Raw genomic sequence first — 17,452 nt, 5'->3', positions numbered from 1 at the left:
TTTGCTTATATTAGCACCCGAGACGCTTGATTTTTATTAGCCCCACGTTATTATTTTATGAAGACACAGGGGCTCAGTAAAATTAGTTTGCAAATAGAGTGCCCATTTTGCATTTCCCTGTGGTCAGCAGAAATGCTGAATGCAATTGAGTTGATACCAGGTCAGGGGAGACATCCATAAAGATAGCCTTCACTGAGACCTTGGTAATGTCATTTTTCATTTCTACACTGCTGGGATAGATGGGGTCAATGTTAGTGTGTTTTAAAAGGGCTTGGTGACATTTTGTTTTTTGTATTTTAAGTGAAAAAGCAATATAAATACTAAGACATAGCTCAACTCCCACCAGCAATAAGGGATGAAACCAAACTCCCTTGTGTACATTGTAGATGGAAACGCAGTAGATGTAGAATCTGATACTGCTGTTAGTGGATCCAGGAGGAGACAGACAGGGTAGTGAATGGGGCACTGGGCTGGGACTCTGTCACTGTTACTGCGTGACCTTGGACATGTCCCCTCCTTCTGTGAGCCTCAGTTCCCTCACCTGTAAGATGGAGTTGATACTGTCCACCTCACAGAGGCATGATGAAGATTAAATAAGGTAGTGTGTGTCTAAATTTCTTTATAAACCAGGATCTATATGAGTATGTTTTACTTATTAAGTGAATAGCCAGTTCCTGAGCACCTTTCCGCACAGAGTCCTGGGGAAATCATAACATACACCATGAAAGTCACAGTTTCTCCCTTGAGGAGCTTGTATTCAGTCCAGGAGATGTTCAGGTATCTAACTTCTCTTTGAAACCATAAACGTCTTAAGAGCAGGTGAGCCTTCTCTCTCTCCCTTTGCTTGTAAAGGTGCTGAGCATTGAGCCGAGAACAGAGTGAGTTCTCAAGTATGCATTTTGGCTTCATTATATGTTTTGCCGTCTTATAGGGACCTAATATTAGGGAAGCAGTGACCTCAAAACTGGTCACCCAATAGACCAGGCAAGTTCTGAGCTTTCAGATCCAGGTATAATAGGGTTAATTTTTTTTTTTTTTAATTTTCGTCTCTGACTTGATGCATCAATTGTTGGGATCATGAATCACATTTAAATAACCTGTCCTAGCACTTCAGAAGCAGAAAGCCAGTTAATGATCTCTGCCTTCCCTCTCCCTCCAGATCGTCCTCTAATGTAGATGGGATCCTTTCATCGAACTCCTCTCAGTGTTCATGTCTGAATTTCCTTCAGGTCATTGTTCTGTTCTGTGTCAGTCAGTCCTTCTGCCCATGGCTAAGCACTCTCTTCCTGCCCCTCCTTTCTAGGAATGTCACTCTTGGCTACTGCTTTTGTCTAATAATATATTTGCACAATGCTAAACTTTATTATACAAATGAGACTTCCATAGAGGCAGCAAAAGCGTGGGCTTTGACTTTGGCCCATAATTTTCTACTTCTTTGTATGTCTAAACTTTTACTGGATGATGAATATTGTGAACTATACATTGTTGAATATCTGGATTTTGGTGTCTTCCTTTAAAGAGAGTTGGACTTCATATAGCAGGCAGTCAATTTTGTTGTTGTCGTTGTTCAGCTTGAGGCTTTTGAGATTTATTTTAAATTTTTGTTAGAGTGAGTCTAGGGTGGTTTAGCCCCACCACTAAGGCATGGCCCTTCTGGATTCTCTACCAAATGCCTGAATGATCAATGCAGACTTCCACTTTGGAGGTGGGAGTTCAAATGATTCCTAGCCCTGTGTGAGCCCTGAGAATGTGCAGTTCACAGCTCCCTGGTCATTTTTTCATGACATCATGGAGATTCACCCTGTATATGCACATCTTGGGACCCAGCAAATACTCATGAGGACCCCTTTATGGATTCCTGGAACTCTTTTTCTACAGAGCTCCCTCTTCTCTGAAATATACAGAATTTCCCCACAACCACACCTGGTTCAGACTCCCTGAACTTCAATCTCAGTGATATTTCCATGCTCTGTTGAGGATACCTCTCTCTGCTCTTCGGTCTGGGGTGCGCCTCCAGGCAAAATACCAAGGCAGTCATGGGGCATACCTCATTAGTTTTCCTTTTCTCATGAGTTAGTCTTGCACTGACTCTTGTTCAATGTCTGAAAAGAGTTGTTTTGTATATTTTGTCCAATCTTCTAGTTGCTTAAGATGAAAGAGAAATCTGGTCCCTCCTACTTCATCAAGGCCAAACAGGGCTTGGATTCTAATCTCAGCTCTACCCTATGTAGCTGTGTAGGTAGAACTTGAACAAGTTATATAACCTCTCTGAGCCCCAGTTTCTGCCTCAGTAAAAGAAGTATTAACTGTCATGTTTCTGTAAGGATTATAAATAATGTATAATGTGCCCGGCACAAAAGGTGTGTCGGGCACATTATATACATTATTTATAATCCTTAACCCGACACAAAATATGCTATTTAAATGGCTATTTAAATGGCAGCTGCTACTATTACTAATATAAATAGCTACCTTTTTTACTCCATCATTTACTAAATTTTTACTGTGTACTAGGCAATATGTAAGCTTGTTAAATTATGACAGCAACCCTATGAAGAAACTATCCACATTTATAGATTAACACATTGAAACTCAGAAAGGACACATAACTTGCCTAGTTTCATGGTCAGTGGATCTGGGATTTGATGTTGCTCTTATGACTTCTTCAGATGATTGTAATATTAATATGATCAATTGCACAGAAGAACAGAAATGTAGTTATTTAATATTGGGTGACCAGGAACATAATACAATTAGTGGTTTTAACCCAATGATTTAAGAGATAAAGGTAAAGCACCCTTTCCCTGCCCCTCCCACACACATACATAACAACTCCCCATCTCAGCTGTCCTCCTTAGTAGCCTATTTCCATTTTGTCTTACAGACAACCTTCGGGAGGGGGCAGAGCAGAAGGTGGTATTCATCACAGGACGAGTCCACCCGGGGGAAACACCCTCTTCATTCGTGTGTCAAGGTGAGTTGCAAGATCTCATGGGCATCCCGTGTCTCCCCTGCACATCCATCTGGGGCACTGTGATGGCCTCTGGGACAGTATGGTCACATGCAGAGTCCTTATCTTGGATGAGAATTTACTTCACTTCTCAAGAGGCTACACCTGATCTCCATTAGTATTTGTTTCACTAAATGTTCATTGACTACACATATGCATGGAAGAAAGAATGAATGAATGAATGGATGAATGGGTGGATAGATAGTTGAATAGGTAGAGTTCTCCTGTATGTGCTAGATTGAGGATGAGAGTCATAGAGTCGTCTACACTTCCTAGCTTTGTTTTACATGTCTCCAGTGGTTTACAAAAAAATAAATCTGGCCTCCTCCCACCCACCATCACCCCCACCACCGGCAACAACAAAATTCTGGCCCCAGGTCAATTCATATATTGGCAGAAGTGTGGTGGGCTGGGGAAGTAAGAATTGAGAATTATCTATTCGTTCAGTCAATAATTCACTTAACAAACAGCTTTTGAAATACTGTACCAACCATGAGAAGGATTGCATGCTTCATATCAGACAACCAGAGGTAAATAAGAGGTAATTTCTCTTCTCAAATGTATCTGTTTGTAATTGAATTTTTATTTATTATTAAGTAGTTAGTCCATATAAAATATATATTTAGTCAGCAGTATATATACATGCATGTATATATATCCACATATATATTCAATTAGTCAGCAATATAAATATATTCAATAAATAGTGTATAAATAGTAATTTAATGAATGCCCAAGTTCCCACCAGCTTAAGAAGCTGAATATTATCTATTCCTTTTAAATCCTCTGTCTTTCCTTCCCCCTCATACAAATAACCATCAGCTTGAATTTTGTATTTGTCCTTCTTAATAGTTTTACTACACATGTAAGCATTCCTGAACAATGTATTTTTTAGTTTTGCATGTTTTTGAACTTTATAAAATGGTATCATTCTGTATGTGTTGGAACTTGTATAGCTGTCATTCACTTGTTTTCATCATGTATTCTATTCCATGTCTGTCTATACCTCAACTTACCTATCCATTCTCCTGAAGATGGACCATTAGGTTGTTTACAGTGTTTTTTCTTACAGACAGTGCTGATACAAATGCGTCATATTTGTATCACACAAATGTGATACATAGGTGTTGCCTTGTGGGCCTTGTGCACGTGTGCAGATACTTTTCTAGGCTGTATAACTGTGGAATGCAATTGCTCTTCAAGTGGCTCTGCCACTTCCCAGCAGTTCGGTTTCCTCAAATGTAAATACATTATTATATCAATATGTATCTGTGAAGGCTGTTATGAAACTGGCATGAGATGAACGTAAACAAACACCCAGTCGTGTGCCTGGTATACAGCAGGCCCTCAATAGATGTCACCCCCTTCCCCATGGGATCTGAGAAGATGAAGCAGGTAATCTGCTTTGTAAACTATAAGGCACTCTGCAAACACATATGGGTCATATTTTCCCCGTGCGTAGTCTTACAAGGCTGTGGTTAGGCATCACTTCCTCCCTCTTGGTTTCAGACAAGGAGTCTGAGCTTCAGGGAGAGGAAGTGATTGCCCAAAGACAAGCAGCTCATCAGAGGCATGGCTGGGGGGTCTCAACTCCCCGCTCCAGCCACCTTAGCTGCCTCCTTGGCATTCTCACTTCCAGCCTCCTTCTTCCCCGCACTGTCCTTGCAATAACCTCTCGCAGGGCCCTCCTGCTTGTACCAGCTTCTTTACTGGCAGCCATCTGTCAGTTACTAAACTTGGCAGCAGCCTGTTCCCCAGCTGATCAGATGCAACTCTTTTGTCCTTATTTGTGAAAAGGCAGTAGCCTTACCATCAGTACTTCATCCCTGGGAGCCCAAACTCCCGTGCTCATCCCCTCTGTGGGCAGCAGACAGAGGGCAGGGTCACTATCACATTTTACAGAGGAGGCCTGAGGCACAGAGAAGTCGAGAAGCTCTCAGGTGCTCTCTCTGTTGACCCTGCTTTCCACCAAAATGAGTCTGGATGGTGCTGAGTTTATCGATAGACTCGGTGCTGTCTATCACTGAGGCTTTCAGTCAATGTTCACTCCTTGATGGAGGCTTTAATGCCTTCCCACTACCTTCTCAGGATCAACTCCAAACTCCTTGGCATGACACTCCCAATTCTCCATGATGTGGCTCTTGCCAGGGGGCCTTGGCCTCATTATATCCCAGCTCCACACAACTTAATCCCTGGACACTCTTCTCCCCACCACTGGGCCTTTGCATCTGCTGCCCCTCTGCCTAGGAGGTCTTGTGCCCACTCCTTGCCACCTGGCATATACCCTTCATCTCCCAAGGTTCATTTCAAGTACCTGCTGTGGGCCCCCTGGCCCACTCCCTTCAGCCCCCTGCTTTGTGCCTGCCTTGTGGGTTACCCAGTGGTCATCTTTTTTGCCCTGATTTGTTATGCATTTGATTTATATTTGTTGCTCTCCCTTTAAACCTAGCTGTTTGAGCCCCAGGGCTGGATCTTAGAGTGTCAGTTTCCACATCTGTAAAATGCACATTGTCTTGTTCATTTCATGGGGCTGTTGTGAGGAACAAATGCTGTCTTGGCTCTCGTCGCTAAATCTGAGTCCAGGAAGAGGAAACTCCAGTTCACATGACCAGTCAAGAGAGGAGGGGGCTTTGAAGCTGGGTCTCCCAAGCCTGTGCACACTCTTTTGCCCCCTGGGGAACAGGAAGCACTAGAAGACCAAGCTTCCTGCCTGGAAGAGCACGGTGTTCTGGCCACCACACAACAACCAGTACATTTGACACGTGAGACTGGGAGGCTCAGGGGAGAGAGGTGGCTGACCCAGGATCACACAGCTAATTCATGGTGGATGTGACTCCAGGACCCATCTCCCCAGTCCTAGTCTTCCTCTGTCCCTATCTCTGTAACTGCCACTTAAGACACACAGTTCACCCTTCCTGAGGCAGCTCAAGACAGGCAGGATTCCCCCACTTTGCCATTGAGGAACTGAGGCATGGTCTTCCCCAAGGGCCTCCCAGCCCCCTGGGGACAGCCCAGACCACAGCTCCATGGGGCTCAGCTGGGGCTTTCTTCCCCAGACCCAGCCCTCAGCCAGATTCCCCTCCCCAGCCCACCTTGTTCTGGGGAGGGCAGGAGGGTGGGTCTAAGGCCTGGAAGATTGATTGCCGAGGTACCTTTGGTTCTGTTAACTCTGTGTCCCCATTAACTGGCTCAGTGACCTTGAGTGGAGGACAAACATTTGGGGCCTGCTCATCCCCATCTGGCTGGGACCTCGGTTGTCATGACCAAGCTGCTGATGCACCTGCTGCTGGGAGTAGAGTGAAGTCCTGTCGTGGCAGGGTCTGGCGGGGGTGGCATTCGGCGGGGGCAGGCTATGACTTCCTCAAGGCTCTGCATGTTGGGGAGACGGCTGCTTGTCAGTCACCCTCTACTGCCCCCAACCCTGCTCCTGGTCTCTGTGAGGCCAAACTGTCCTTGTTCTCCAACTACGGTGTGGGAGGTCAAGGTCACTCCCACGTGTCTCTGTAGCAGAGTGTGTGTGAGCTGTTGTCTCTGGAGCTACACCACCTGGATTTGAAGCCCAGCTCCCCCACTTGGTACAGGATGACCTTGGGGATGTCCTAGAACCTCTCCTTGTCTCAGTCCCTTTACCTCAAAAGGGAAATAATAATAGGGATCCTACCTCAGGGTTGTTGTGGAGATTAAATGAGTTAATAACCATAAAATATTTAAGATGCTACTTGGAATGCAGTAAGCACTGAAGAAGTGTTATTCGTAGGGGAGGAAGTAGCATTCATGGAGCATCATTTTTTTTTTTTTTTTTTTTTTTTTTTTTTGCGGTACGCGGGCCTCTCACTGTTGTGGCCTCTCCAGTTGCGGAGCACAGGCTCCGGACGTGCAGGCTCAGTGGCCATGGCTCACGGGCCCAGCCGCTCCGCAGCACGTGGGATCTTCCCGGACCGAGGCATGAACCCGTGTCCCCTGCATCGGCAGGCGGACTCTCAACCACTACGCCACCAGGGAAGCCCCATGGAGCATCTTGCAGGTGCCCAGGATGGTTTCTCTTAACCTTACTGGGAACCCAAACCTAGGCGTGTGACTCCTATACCACGTGCCCTGCCTGCCTCACCTCCTTCCCAAAAGAGCCATTAGCTGAACCCTCCTCGTTTACCCATGTGGGAGACCACGGAGCATGTCAGAAGTTTGGCCAGGACCACACGTCAGATCTCTGACTTCCAGTCGAGTGACTGTTCTTGCGCTGAAGCTTTCTGGAGTTGTTGGGACATGGCTCGCTGAAAAGTCCCACCTGCAGAGCTCTTGCCCCCTTCAGACCGTTCATAAATAAATCGGTTAAGCCCACGCGTATGCAACATGACCGTGGAAGGTGTGCCACCCGCAAGAGACAGCATAAGCGTGTGCATCGCTGAGGCTTTAGACTTGAGCAGCCCTGAGTCAGAACCCTACCACTTCACCTCCGCGCTGGGGACCCTCGCTTGGCAAGTCCTCAACTCTCGCAGCCTGTTTCTCTGCCTATAAAATGCGGCAGCCATGTGGTCCTCCAGGAGCTGCTGTGAGGATTCAGGGAGCCCTGCTCAATGTGCCAAGGGGCCCACCAGGCCCTCCCTCTGGGATCTCACTCTTCAGGGGTGTCCTGTGCGGGCAGGGAGAGGAGGGGGGGGAATACACACACACACACACACACTCACAACCACCAGGACACCAGGACCCAGCACAACCTAGCATTTCCCACAGTGAGGTGGTGACCGATGCCCCTTTCTCCCTCCCCTCCCCAACTCTGTTTTCCTCTGTTCCTCACCTGTTCTCCATCTTCCCCCTCTCTCCCATACAGCCTCACAGATGCCTGAAACTGGATCCCTAAGGGGTTGTCACGGGGCCTTTTGCTTCCCCAACTTGTCCTTTCATTTGTGAAATGGGCAGAGTTGGGGATAAGAGGGTAAGAACTTACTCTGTGAACTTCAGGCTCTTCAGGGCCAGACTGCCTGTGATTCCATAATTTGGGGCCCTTGGGCTCAGCTGAGGGCAGACAGGGCCCTGGTACACAGTCAGGGTGGGGTCTAGAGTGGCTCCTGCCACGTGACCCACATTCTGAGCCCAGCAGAGACCCCAGCCGACCGTCTTGTTTCAAGCCTGGGCTCTTCCCGTTGCAGTATTCTGCCTATTAGCCGGAAACGGCAACAGTAAACCTTATACAGAACTCTCTAGAGAAAAATCATGTGAGCATATATGCAAATCATCTGCAAATCACATGCAAATAGACTCCTGGCTCTTTCCATCTTGGCTTCGTGGAAAAGACACCACTTCAGGCCAGTAGAACTGGACCTGAATCCCAGGCAGGCCCCTGTGAGACACTCGGCAAGTGTCTCACCCTGACTTTGTTTCCCTGTCTGCAAAGCAGAGCCAGTGTAATTACAGGTCAACCCAGCTACTGAACATACAGTGCCCATCACGGGTCCATATGTTATTCATTCCTTTCTCATGTATCTATTGAGGACTTTCCAGGCCCCAGTGCTGAGCTGGGCACTGACAAAATCATCGTAAAAATGTAGAGTTGTCCTTGCCCTCCTGGAGCTCACAGCCTGGAGAGAAAACAGATTTGCACAGCAGATGCAAGCCTCAATCCCCCAAACTCAGAGGTACTGGAAATATAACTTTCCTTACTTTTCTAAAACTGAACTCAGTTTCCTTTCTGAGGCCCCATTCTGCCAGGGGCCAGAAACTTCATCTCAGTCATTTTGGTGTCACCTTTCCCCGAGACTGTGTGATTTAAGCCAAGATTATTGATGCTCCTGGGGGTGGTAGACAAATAGTCTTCGCATCAGTGTCGTCATCGATCCACGCGGCTTCCCCGCCATCAGCGGCTTCCCCGTGACTCTCTGGGCTTTGGTCACTGCAGAGCCCCTGCAGGTCACCACCATGTCAGACCCTGCCTCCTGACTGCAGGCCTCTTTATGTTTGCTGGCACTCTGCTAGGTCTGTCCCCCTATTGCCACCTTGTCACCCTTCAGGACATCTGTCTATTATTATAACTTCCCTCCAAACCACATTCCATGCTGTAGCCAGGGGAAACTCTCCAGAGGCCAGATCTGACCCTAACCTTGCAATGGCTCTCCTGTGCCCTTTATATTCTTCAGCAGGACTAACAAGTCCCCACTTACCTCTCCCACTTCTCTCTCAACATCCTTCCACCCTCACACCTCCAACCAAACCAAATAAGAGCAATGAGTAAACAATACACTTCCTATGTGCCAGACACTTTGCTTACATTAACTCACTGAGATCCTCACAATAACTCACATGGTAGTTATTATTATTATTTTCTTCGTAACTGATGAGGAAACTGAGGAACCAAGAGCTTAAGACCACACAGCTAGTCCAGTTTCAGAGTCTGTGCCTTTCTTTCTTTTTCTTTCTCTCTCTCTCTCTCTCTCTCTCTCTCTCTCTCTCTCTCTCTCTCTCTCTTCCTTCCTTCCTTCCTTGCTTCCTTCCTCGCTTCCTTCCCTTTTGGCTGTGTTGGGTCTTCGTTGCTGCGCACAGGTTTTCTCTAGCTGCAGCAAGCGGAGGCTACTCTTTGTTGCAGTACACGGGCTTTTCGTTGCGGCATGCAGTCTTCTCATTGCAGTAGCTTCTCTTGTTGCAGAGCACGGGTTCCAGGCATGTGGGCTCAGTAGTTGTGGAGCACGGGCTTAGTTGCTCCGTGTCATGTGGGATCTTCCCGGACCAGGGACCGAACCCATGTCCCCTGCATTGGCAGGCAGATTCTTAACCACTGCACCACCAGGGAAGTCCCTCAGAGTCTGTGCCTTTAATTACGAAGCTATGCCCCCTGGAATTGAAGAGCTCTAGCAAATAAGCTTTCTTCTTTCTCACCTCCCAGCTTTTGTGTAAGACCCTCACTGCCTGGGACACTGTCCCCTGGCACCCCTTTCATCTGGCTCACTCTACTTATCCTTTAATTTGCCATGGCCTCTTCCTGACCCCCAGGCTGGGTCAGGAGCCCCCTGGGTTCCCAGAGCTCCCTGGGCTTTTCCCACCGGAGCCTTTGCCAGTGGGTACAGTGGGAGCTGCTTGCTCTCCATGCACCCTTTGAGCAGGAACCTCTCATGCATCTTGGAATGCCAAGCTCATGGCAGGGACCTGGCCCTGTGAATGTTTGTGCAATGAGTGATTATCAGCACAACTAACCCTCTACAGGAAATCCCCTACATATGAATGAGTTCCGTTCCGAGAGCACGTTCGTAAGTCCATTTGTTCATAAGTCCAACAAAATTAGCCTAGGTACCCAACTGGCACAATTGGGTACAATTGGCCATAGATTACTATAATAGGTTTATAATACTTTTCACACAAATAATACATGAAAAATAAAGAAAACATTTTAAATCTTATAGTACAGTACCTTGAAAAGTACAGTAGTACAGTACAGCAGCTGGCATCCATGGGGCTGGCATCGAGTGAACAGGCAAGAAGAGTTACTGACTGGAGGAGGGGGAGGAGGTGGGAGATGGTAGAGCTGAAGGATCGTCAGCGATAGGACACGGAGGGCGAGCTGCCATGTCACTCTCGCCTGACGCTGATGGCACAGGTTCTGGTTCCTTGCTTGATTCAATTTTGTTTAACCTCTTGAAAAAATGATCCAGTGATGTCTGGGTAGTAGCTCTTTTTCTTCTCATCATAGACGACATGGCGACACTGGATTGTATTCTGAACTGTTGCTGCAACCTTCGTGTACCATTCTACATTCGGGTCCCGTGCCTCAAAAACTAACAGTGCCTCCTCAAATAAAGAAAATCCCCTTGCCATTTTCTGTGTCATGAATCTCTTCAGTTCTTCAGTTACTTCTTCTTCCTCTTGTCTCTCTTTGTCCTTTCTGTGGGCCTCCAGTTCCATCAGGTCTTCATTAGTAAGCTCCTCATGTAACACAGCAAGTTCAATGAAGTCATCCTCTTGCAAATCTAGCTTGAAATAAAGATACAGTACTACCGTACTCTATACAGTACTGTACAGTAGAGTATACAAAGCACAACTACTTGTAGAGGATGCACGCACATGACAGTGTACATGTGAACTAACTAATGTGATTGGACATTCGAACGCACGTTCACATCTTTGAAAGTTCTCGACTTGAAGGTTTGAATGTAGGGGACTTACTGTACTTTGTTCAGGTTGAATGAATTCCTGGGACCAACCTACCAATAGGCATTTATTAGGCACCTGCTTTGTGCCTTGCGCTGAACCAAGTATACTGGGAGAAATAACAGTAATGAATGTTCAGTTGTGGTTTGCCTGGTGAGGGTCATCGTGGCCAGGCGAGGTCGGCAAGGCGGTGAGGTCTGCCGCCCAGCTTTCATTTCAGATCCTCTGCCACTTTTCCTTCTTCTCCTCCAGCCTCTCTAGCCTCCAGCCCTGCTTTCTTCCACCTTCCTGATTACATCAGCTCAAAGTAAAGGACCTGCAAACTTGTTTACCGTAGGGGCAGAGACTGATCTCAAGGGGGTGGATTATGTCTCCCAGCAGGAGAGAGATGATTCTCCTCACTTAACAGATGAGGATTCTGCTACTCTGGGAGAGAGGAATGAAGTAGATGGAATCATAGGCTGTTGATGTGGGTTGCATCCTTGGGAAGCCCTGGATTCTTTCTTCTAAATTTATCAATGAACCAAAACTAGAACCCCAGTTCTCTAACTGCTGGTTTGTTGGCTTCTCCAATTGAGTATCCTTGTCCCCAAATCCCATAGTCAGTCAACTTCACAGACAAGGACTCCTGGTTCTAAACTGCATTCTATTTTTTTACTACTCCACTGCCTTTCAACCTTTGATCTGGGTGAGTTTATGAGAGCACATCACAGTGTTCAGGTGCTGTGTCAGGCAGTCAAAATGCAGGGGTTCTAACCCTGTCCCACATCAGTCTTCCAGATTAGGTGTTGTTACCTCTATATCAAGACGAGGAAACTGGTCAGAGAAAGCTAACAACCAGTGAAGAGTCACAGGCAGGTCCCCAAGTCCACACGTTCTCTGCTTCCTCGGTCCATGCTGTGCTTTGGCCCATAGCAGGGGATGGCATTTCCTCTCCACTCCGACTTTCTCCGACATTTCTCCTCATATTCCTCTTCACTTACCACCCCCTCCCACACCAAATACAAGTGGAAGATCTCCTCCCAGTTTCCTGATCAATAGGAAAGACTTCTGTTGAACAGTATCTGACCTCAAGCCAAGAAATGAGTCTAAAACCTCTGCTTTCCCTGCCCCATACTCACTCTGGGTGGCTGCAGCCTCCGGTCTGGCTTTGTTTCCTCTCATCCTTTTATTAGCTGCCTAATCGGCAGCCCAATTAATCTGCTCATCTGTGAAGGAGGATGGCTCACGATGAGCTCCTCCGTTTCCAGAAGCCATCCTCTGAGGCAGCACGGCCAGGCCCTGAGCACAGGCTGGCTCCTTGATGGAGGGCTGCCCCAGGAGCCAGGGTCAATTAGTGGACAGATTAAGCAATTACTAGCCCCTAACAAGGGTGCCTGGCATCATTACCCTGCCTGTTTACTGGCAAACTACAGCTTTCACATGAAGACCAACAAATAAATTAGGGCATCTGGTCGACTGCCGCTTCGGCGGCGAAGTAAATGATGTCCGACTGGCTCTCAGCTGCCGATGGATTCTCAGCCCGGCCTAATGAAAAGCCCAAGATGTCCCTCACTGGTCATGGCAGCTCTGGAATGTGCCTCTGAGCGACTTATCATTCCAAGGGCTAAGTGCCTGCCACTGGGCATGTGGATTGTTCTTAGTTACCCCGCTGCTTCCTCCTGTCTGGCTGTCAAAACCTACTTATCTTTCAGGGCCCAGCTCAAAAGCTTCTTTCTCCTTGATGCCTTTCCTGCTCTCTCCAGCAGGAGAGGGGTTCTCCTTCTGTACTTCTGGGAGGGTTTTGTACTCTCCTATCAATTTCCAGCATTACAGGAATTTCATGGAATGCCAGAGCTCCATTTTGCCTATTTTTCTCGGGTCTCTGATGAATAAGTAGAAACGTGGAGAAAAGGAGGGACAAGGCAAGGACTCAGTCCTTGTTTTCTCACCCCCTCTCCTGTAGATATATGCAGGCCATCACCAGGATATCAACGACAGCAGCGACAGAGTCAGGTTTGCCCTTCAGGACAATCCCTCTGGCTATAGTGAAGAGGGCACATTCTAGAGGTGGTTGCTGTCGCCTAAGCCAGATGTGGTTGTTCTCATCCAGGCCAAGCATGATGGTGGCTTAGAACAGAAGAGAGGCAGAGGGATGGAGATGAGGGGCAGATTTGCTAGCTTCAAGGAAGAGGCTTGGAGACCACCTGAATGTGGGAGGAGAGTCATGGAGAATTCAACTCTTCTAAATCTGGTGACCTGAAGGCGAGGTAGTTGTTGGTGCCAGTGAGAAGCAGAGAGGGCAGCCAGCCCCAGAGTCTGGGAACAGAGGACCCTCAAAGTGGGGAAAGGAGCAGGCTTGGGGGCATTGACAAAACCTCCCTGTCCTCTCGGGACTTCTCCTTTGTGTTTCCTGGTGCACCCATCAGCCACTTGAGGACTGAGACCCCTAAGGTCCCTGACTCCATCGTCATCCAATCTGATGTCAGCCTTTAGCTAACAGCGCGTCCATTAGGAAGCAACTCTAAATTTATTGTTTAGAGTTATCCTGCCTCTCCCCCATCTCTGTCTGTCAAGACCCAGGGGCCCCTCCAAGGCACAGCTCATATGCTGTCTTTTCCTGGAGGCCCACCCTGTTCTCTTCAGCAGGACATGCTCTCCTCCAGCCCATGAGCTTCAATATTACATCTTGAACTGCCTCTTGGAAACAGAGATGTTATTTGTAAAATTCACTGGGCAACACTTAATCCATAGCCGTACATTCACAGTGGCTAACAACATAGGCCAAAATCACCTCTTGAGCTGTGTTTTCCCAGCTGAGGGAAATGTGCTTCTCCTTCCTGAAACACTTGAGTTTAACCCAGGTGCTTCTCTTTCTCCAGGGATCATTGACTTCCTCATAAGCCAGCACCCTATTGCTCGTGCCCTACGGGAACACCTGGTCTTCAAGATTGCACCCATGCTCAACCCTGATGGCGTCTACCTGGGCAATTACAGGTGAGGGATGGGAGAGAATGCTTGGAGGGTGGCATGGAAGCAGGAAGAAAAAGGGGATAGGTTTCTGAGGAAGAATTTTCAGACTACCCATGAGTTCATTAGAGGAAGTTTCACCCTGGCTCTTGAGAATGTGACTAATGGGCCTTGGCTGTTTCATTCACAGTCAACCGAGGTCACTTGCTGGAGTTTTCTGGGCAGCTTGCTGGACCAGGAATCAGGAGACTTAATATCAGTTTTGGCACCTACTTCCTGTGTAACCTTGGGGAATTCACTTTCCCTCTCTGATGCATTGCAGTTTCTCTTGCATAATTAAGACAATAATTACTTACCTGGCAGGGCACTCGTGAGCATCAAAAGAAACGGTGGCAATGAACGTGCTTTGCGGAATATCGTATGGTGGTGATAAAGGTTACTGTTTTGTTTCTGGGTTTCTTCTTGGAGATTATTAATGAAGGAGAGTAGCATCCCAGATCACGTGAACAGCATTTCGATTTGGGGTGGGCATACCGGCTAGCCCCACACTCACTCAGGCACTTACATCTTGAACTCTTTCTCCTGGCTTAGCACCATAATTTACAGCTGAAAATTCCACTACCCGGGGAACCATCTGCTGAGAGAACATTGAATCCTCTGAGAGTGTTATTACCCTTATTTCACGGTTGAGGCAACAGACTGGCCCAAAGTCAAACAACCAGTAAATCATTGACTGTCTAACTTCACTGCCTAAATTATACAGCTTGAGAGCTGATTAGTTCCACAACTCTCAAGGTAACATTCAAACTCCCCAGCTTTGACGCAAAGCTCTGTGTGACCTGGTGCCTCACCTCCCACCCTCTGGTCTTAGAACTATTGCTCTGGTCACTCTAAGGGAGGCCTGGTTCCTTACACATGTCCTGTTGGCACCTGATACCTTACCTTCATAAAGACCCTCTGTCCAGAGCCTCCTGGTCCCTTCCTCATCTCACTAACCCTTTCTCACAACTCAGATCATGCCTCTTCTTCTAGAAAACATTCTGCAAACCCCCAAACAGAATTGGTCATTCCCTTCTCTGAGCTCCCACAGTCCTGGCTACTGAACATGTCTTATCCTATTGCATGGACCCCACTGGTCCTAAAGCCACCAGAGGGAAAGCACTGAGCCTTAATGGTCCTTGTGTCCCCAGTGCCTATTAGCAGGGATCAGCACATAGTAGATGCTCAAAAAGAATTTGGTGGATGTGAAGAAGGAAAGGGATGACTTTACTGATGAAGGCACTAAGGCTCAGGTATGAGATGGGACTTGCCCAAGTTCAGTGGCAGAACTCAGACCAGAACCCACATTGCCTGACATCCCATCAAGTCCATTTTAAACAGAGCTGGTTTCATGCTTTCCCAGAATGTGACAGTTGGTTCCGCAGGGGCTTCCTAGTACCCCTGGGTATGAGTTAGAGAGAACCCATGGGATGCATGATGCCTTAATTAAAGACAGTTTTGCTTCCTCTCTTAACTGGCTCAAGCGATGGCTCATTAGCACTGGCAGGTTTTATGGCTGCTGCAGGCCTGGGAGCAGTGCCTTTCCACCTTCCCTGGACAGAATACACTGTTAGTGATAATGTTGGTGGAAGGACCATTTGATTGATGTTAACATTTCTGTTTAATTACAAGAGTGGTTGTGGTCAGAGAGAGGTCAGTACTGTTCACTACACACACTTATTTATGTCATCATCCGCTGTCCGGGGGTGACCAGTTGGAAAGAGGTCTGTGACCTTGGCCAAAATGCCTCCTCTCTCTGGGCTTCAGATGGCCACAGGGCTGGTGTTGGGGAGCTGGCTGCTTCCTACATGCCCTCAAGCTGTCCAAATTTTGTGATTTGGCGATTTCAGGATAAAAGAGCTCCACTCCTCAGAAACGGTTCTGCACTGAAGTTTAAAAGCCCTGCGTTCTCCTAGTGAGAATGTGTGATTCTCGTTATGAGAGTTGAAGAAAATCTCTAACCACAGGCATTAGTCCTGTTGCTAAAATAGCTGAGTAGCAACAAAGAGCCTATCATGAGAATTCACCATTCAAGATTGGGAGAATGTGAAAAATAGTAATCAAGACTCCAGATGGAGATCTTCAAGGTGCCTTAGAGGTCCTGTAGGACAGCCCCGGCACGGTGTCCTGTGGTTTGGCGGGACTTGTCCAGGCATTATGGGGGAAGAAAGATTTGGAGTTCAAGTGAATTGGGGAAACACAGAGTTAAGCAAAGTTAAACAGTTCTGTCACAATAAAACTTTTCAGTTTTGTTATTTTGGTTTTTGTTTTGTATTACGTGGGCCTCTCACTGTTGTGGCCCCTCCCGCTGCAGGGCACAGGCTCTGGACGCGCAGGCTCAGCGGCCATGGCTCACGGGCCCAGCTGCTCCACGGCATGTGGGATCTTCTCGGACCGGGGCATGAACCCGTGTCCCCTGCATCGGCAGGAGGACTCCCAACCACTGCGCCACCAGGGAAGCCCAACTTTTCAGTTTTGAATATGCTAATAAATGGGAATCCCAAGAGGGGAATATAGTGTCCAGTGTTCCCCAAAGGAACCCTTTTCCTAAAGAGCTCGCTCCCCCTCCAGCCCATCACCCGCTCCACCACTAACCCGTCCCCAGAGGCGGCAGGGTTTCTGAAACCCAATCTGGGAAAGGCCACTACGAGAATTCCGCTTGCCACCCAGCACCGTGTGTCAGGCGTTCACACACTTATTTGATCCTCATAGCAACTCTATGGAGGAGGGTCTCTGAAGCTTTCTCTGCTCGCAGATAATAAAAACCTACTCCGATTGGCGTGAGTACAGGAGGAAAAGCAGGAGGGAGTTGGGCGGAGAGGAGTGAAGGACAGAAGGCGGCAGGTGGGAAGGAAGGATGCTGGGTCAGAACCTGCGGGCAGCACACAGAGCCCCACTCACAGGCCGCCTCGCAGCGCTGGGGTCAGCCCCACCTCCCTCACGTGCTCCCTGACCTTCACTCTCTACACCTCCCCTGAGGACATGCAGTCTCTCAAGCCTCAGTGACATTGAATAACCTGCCTTACGTCGTGTGGCCTGTGAGGAGTGGTCAGGGGTGCAGGCGTGCCCCAGCCAAGCTGTACTCCTGGGCTGTCCTGTACCCCCTGCTGACACCACACATGCCAGACCCAGTGAAGAGCAGCAGACAGGCCCGTCCTGCAGGCGCCTCTTCTCGGCCGACCCCGCTTCCTCTTCCCCTTCTTCTTCCTCTACATTAAAGAACCATGTAATCTAGTCTAGGAAGGAGAGTAAGACTTCCCAGATTTGATCATGCAAAGCTTTTATTTAATAATACAGTTACCGGGCTTCCCTGGTGGCGCA

The 17,452-nt window shown here is 47.9% G+C and overlaps 1 protein-coding gene across 1 annotated transcript in view; it reads left to right on the top strand.

Annotated features, from left to right (window-relative positions):
* Positions 1-17,452, top strand: part of AGBL4 (AGBL carboxypeptidase 4) — a 1,272,021-nt gene that overhangs the window by 1,133,197 nt on the left and 121,372 nt on the right. The window contains exons 7-8 of the mRNA XM_060119160.1: positions 2,885-2,974; positions 14,005-14,119. Of these exons, the coding sequence (XP_059975143.1) occupies positions 2,885-2,974; positions 14,005-14,119 (205 nt within the window). The remainder of the gene's footprint in view (positions 1-2,884; positions 2,975-14,004; positions 14,120-17,452) is intronic.

The sequence above is a fragment of the Mesoplodon densirostris genome, chromosome 2, assembly GCF_025265405.1.
Source record: "Mesoplodon densirostris isolate mMesDen1 chromosome 2, mMesDen1 primary haplotype, whole genome shotgun sequence".
Taxonomy (NCBI): Eukaryota; Metazoa; Chordata; class Mammalia; order Artiodactyla; family Ziphiidae; genus Mesoplodon; species Mesoplodon densirostris.
The sequence above is the reverse complement of the archived record's forward strand: the minus strand, read 5'-3'. Positions and strand labels throughout refer to the sequence as shown.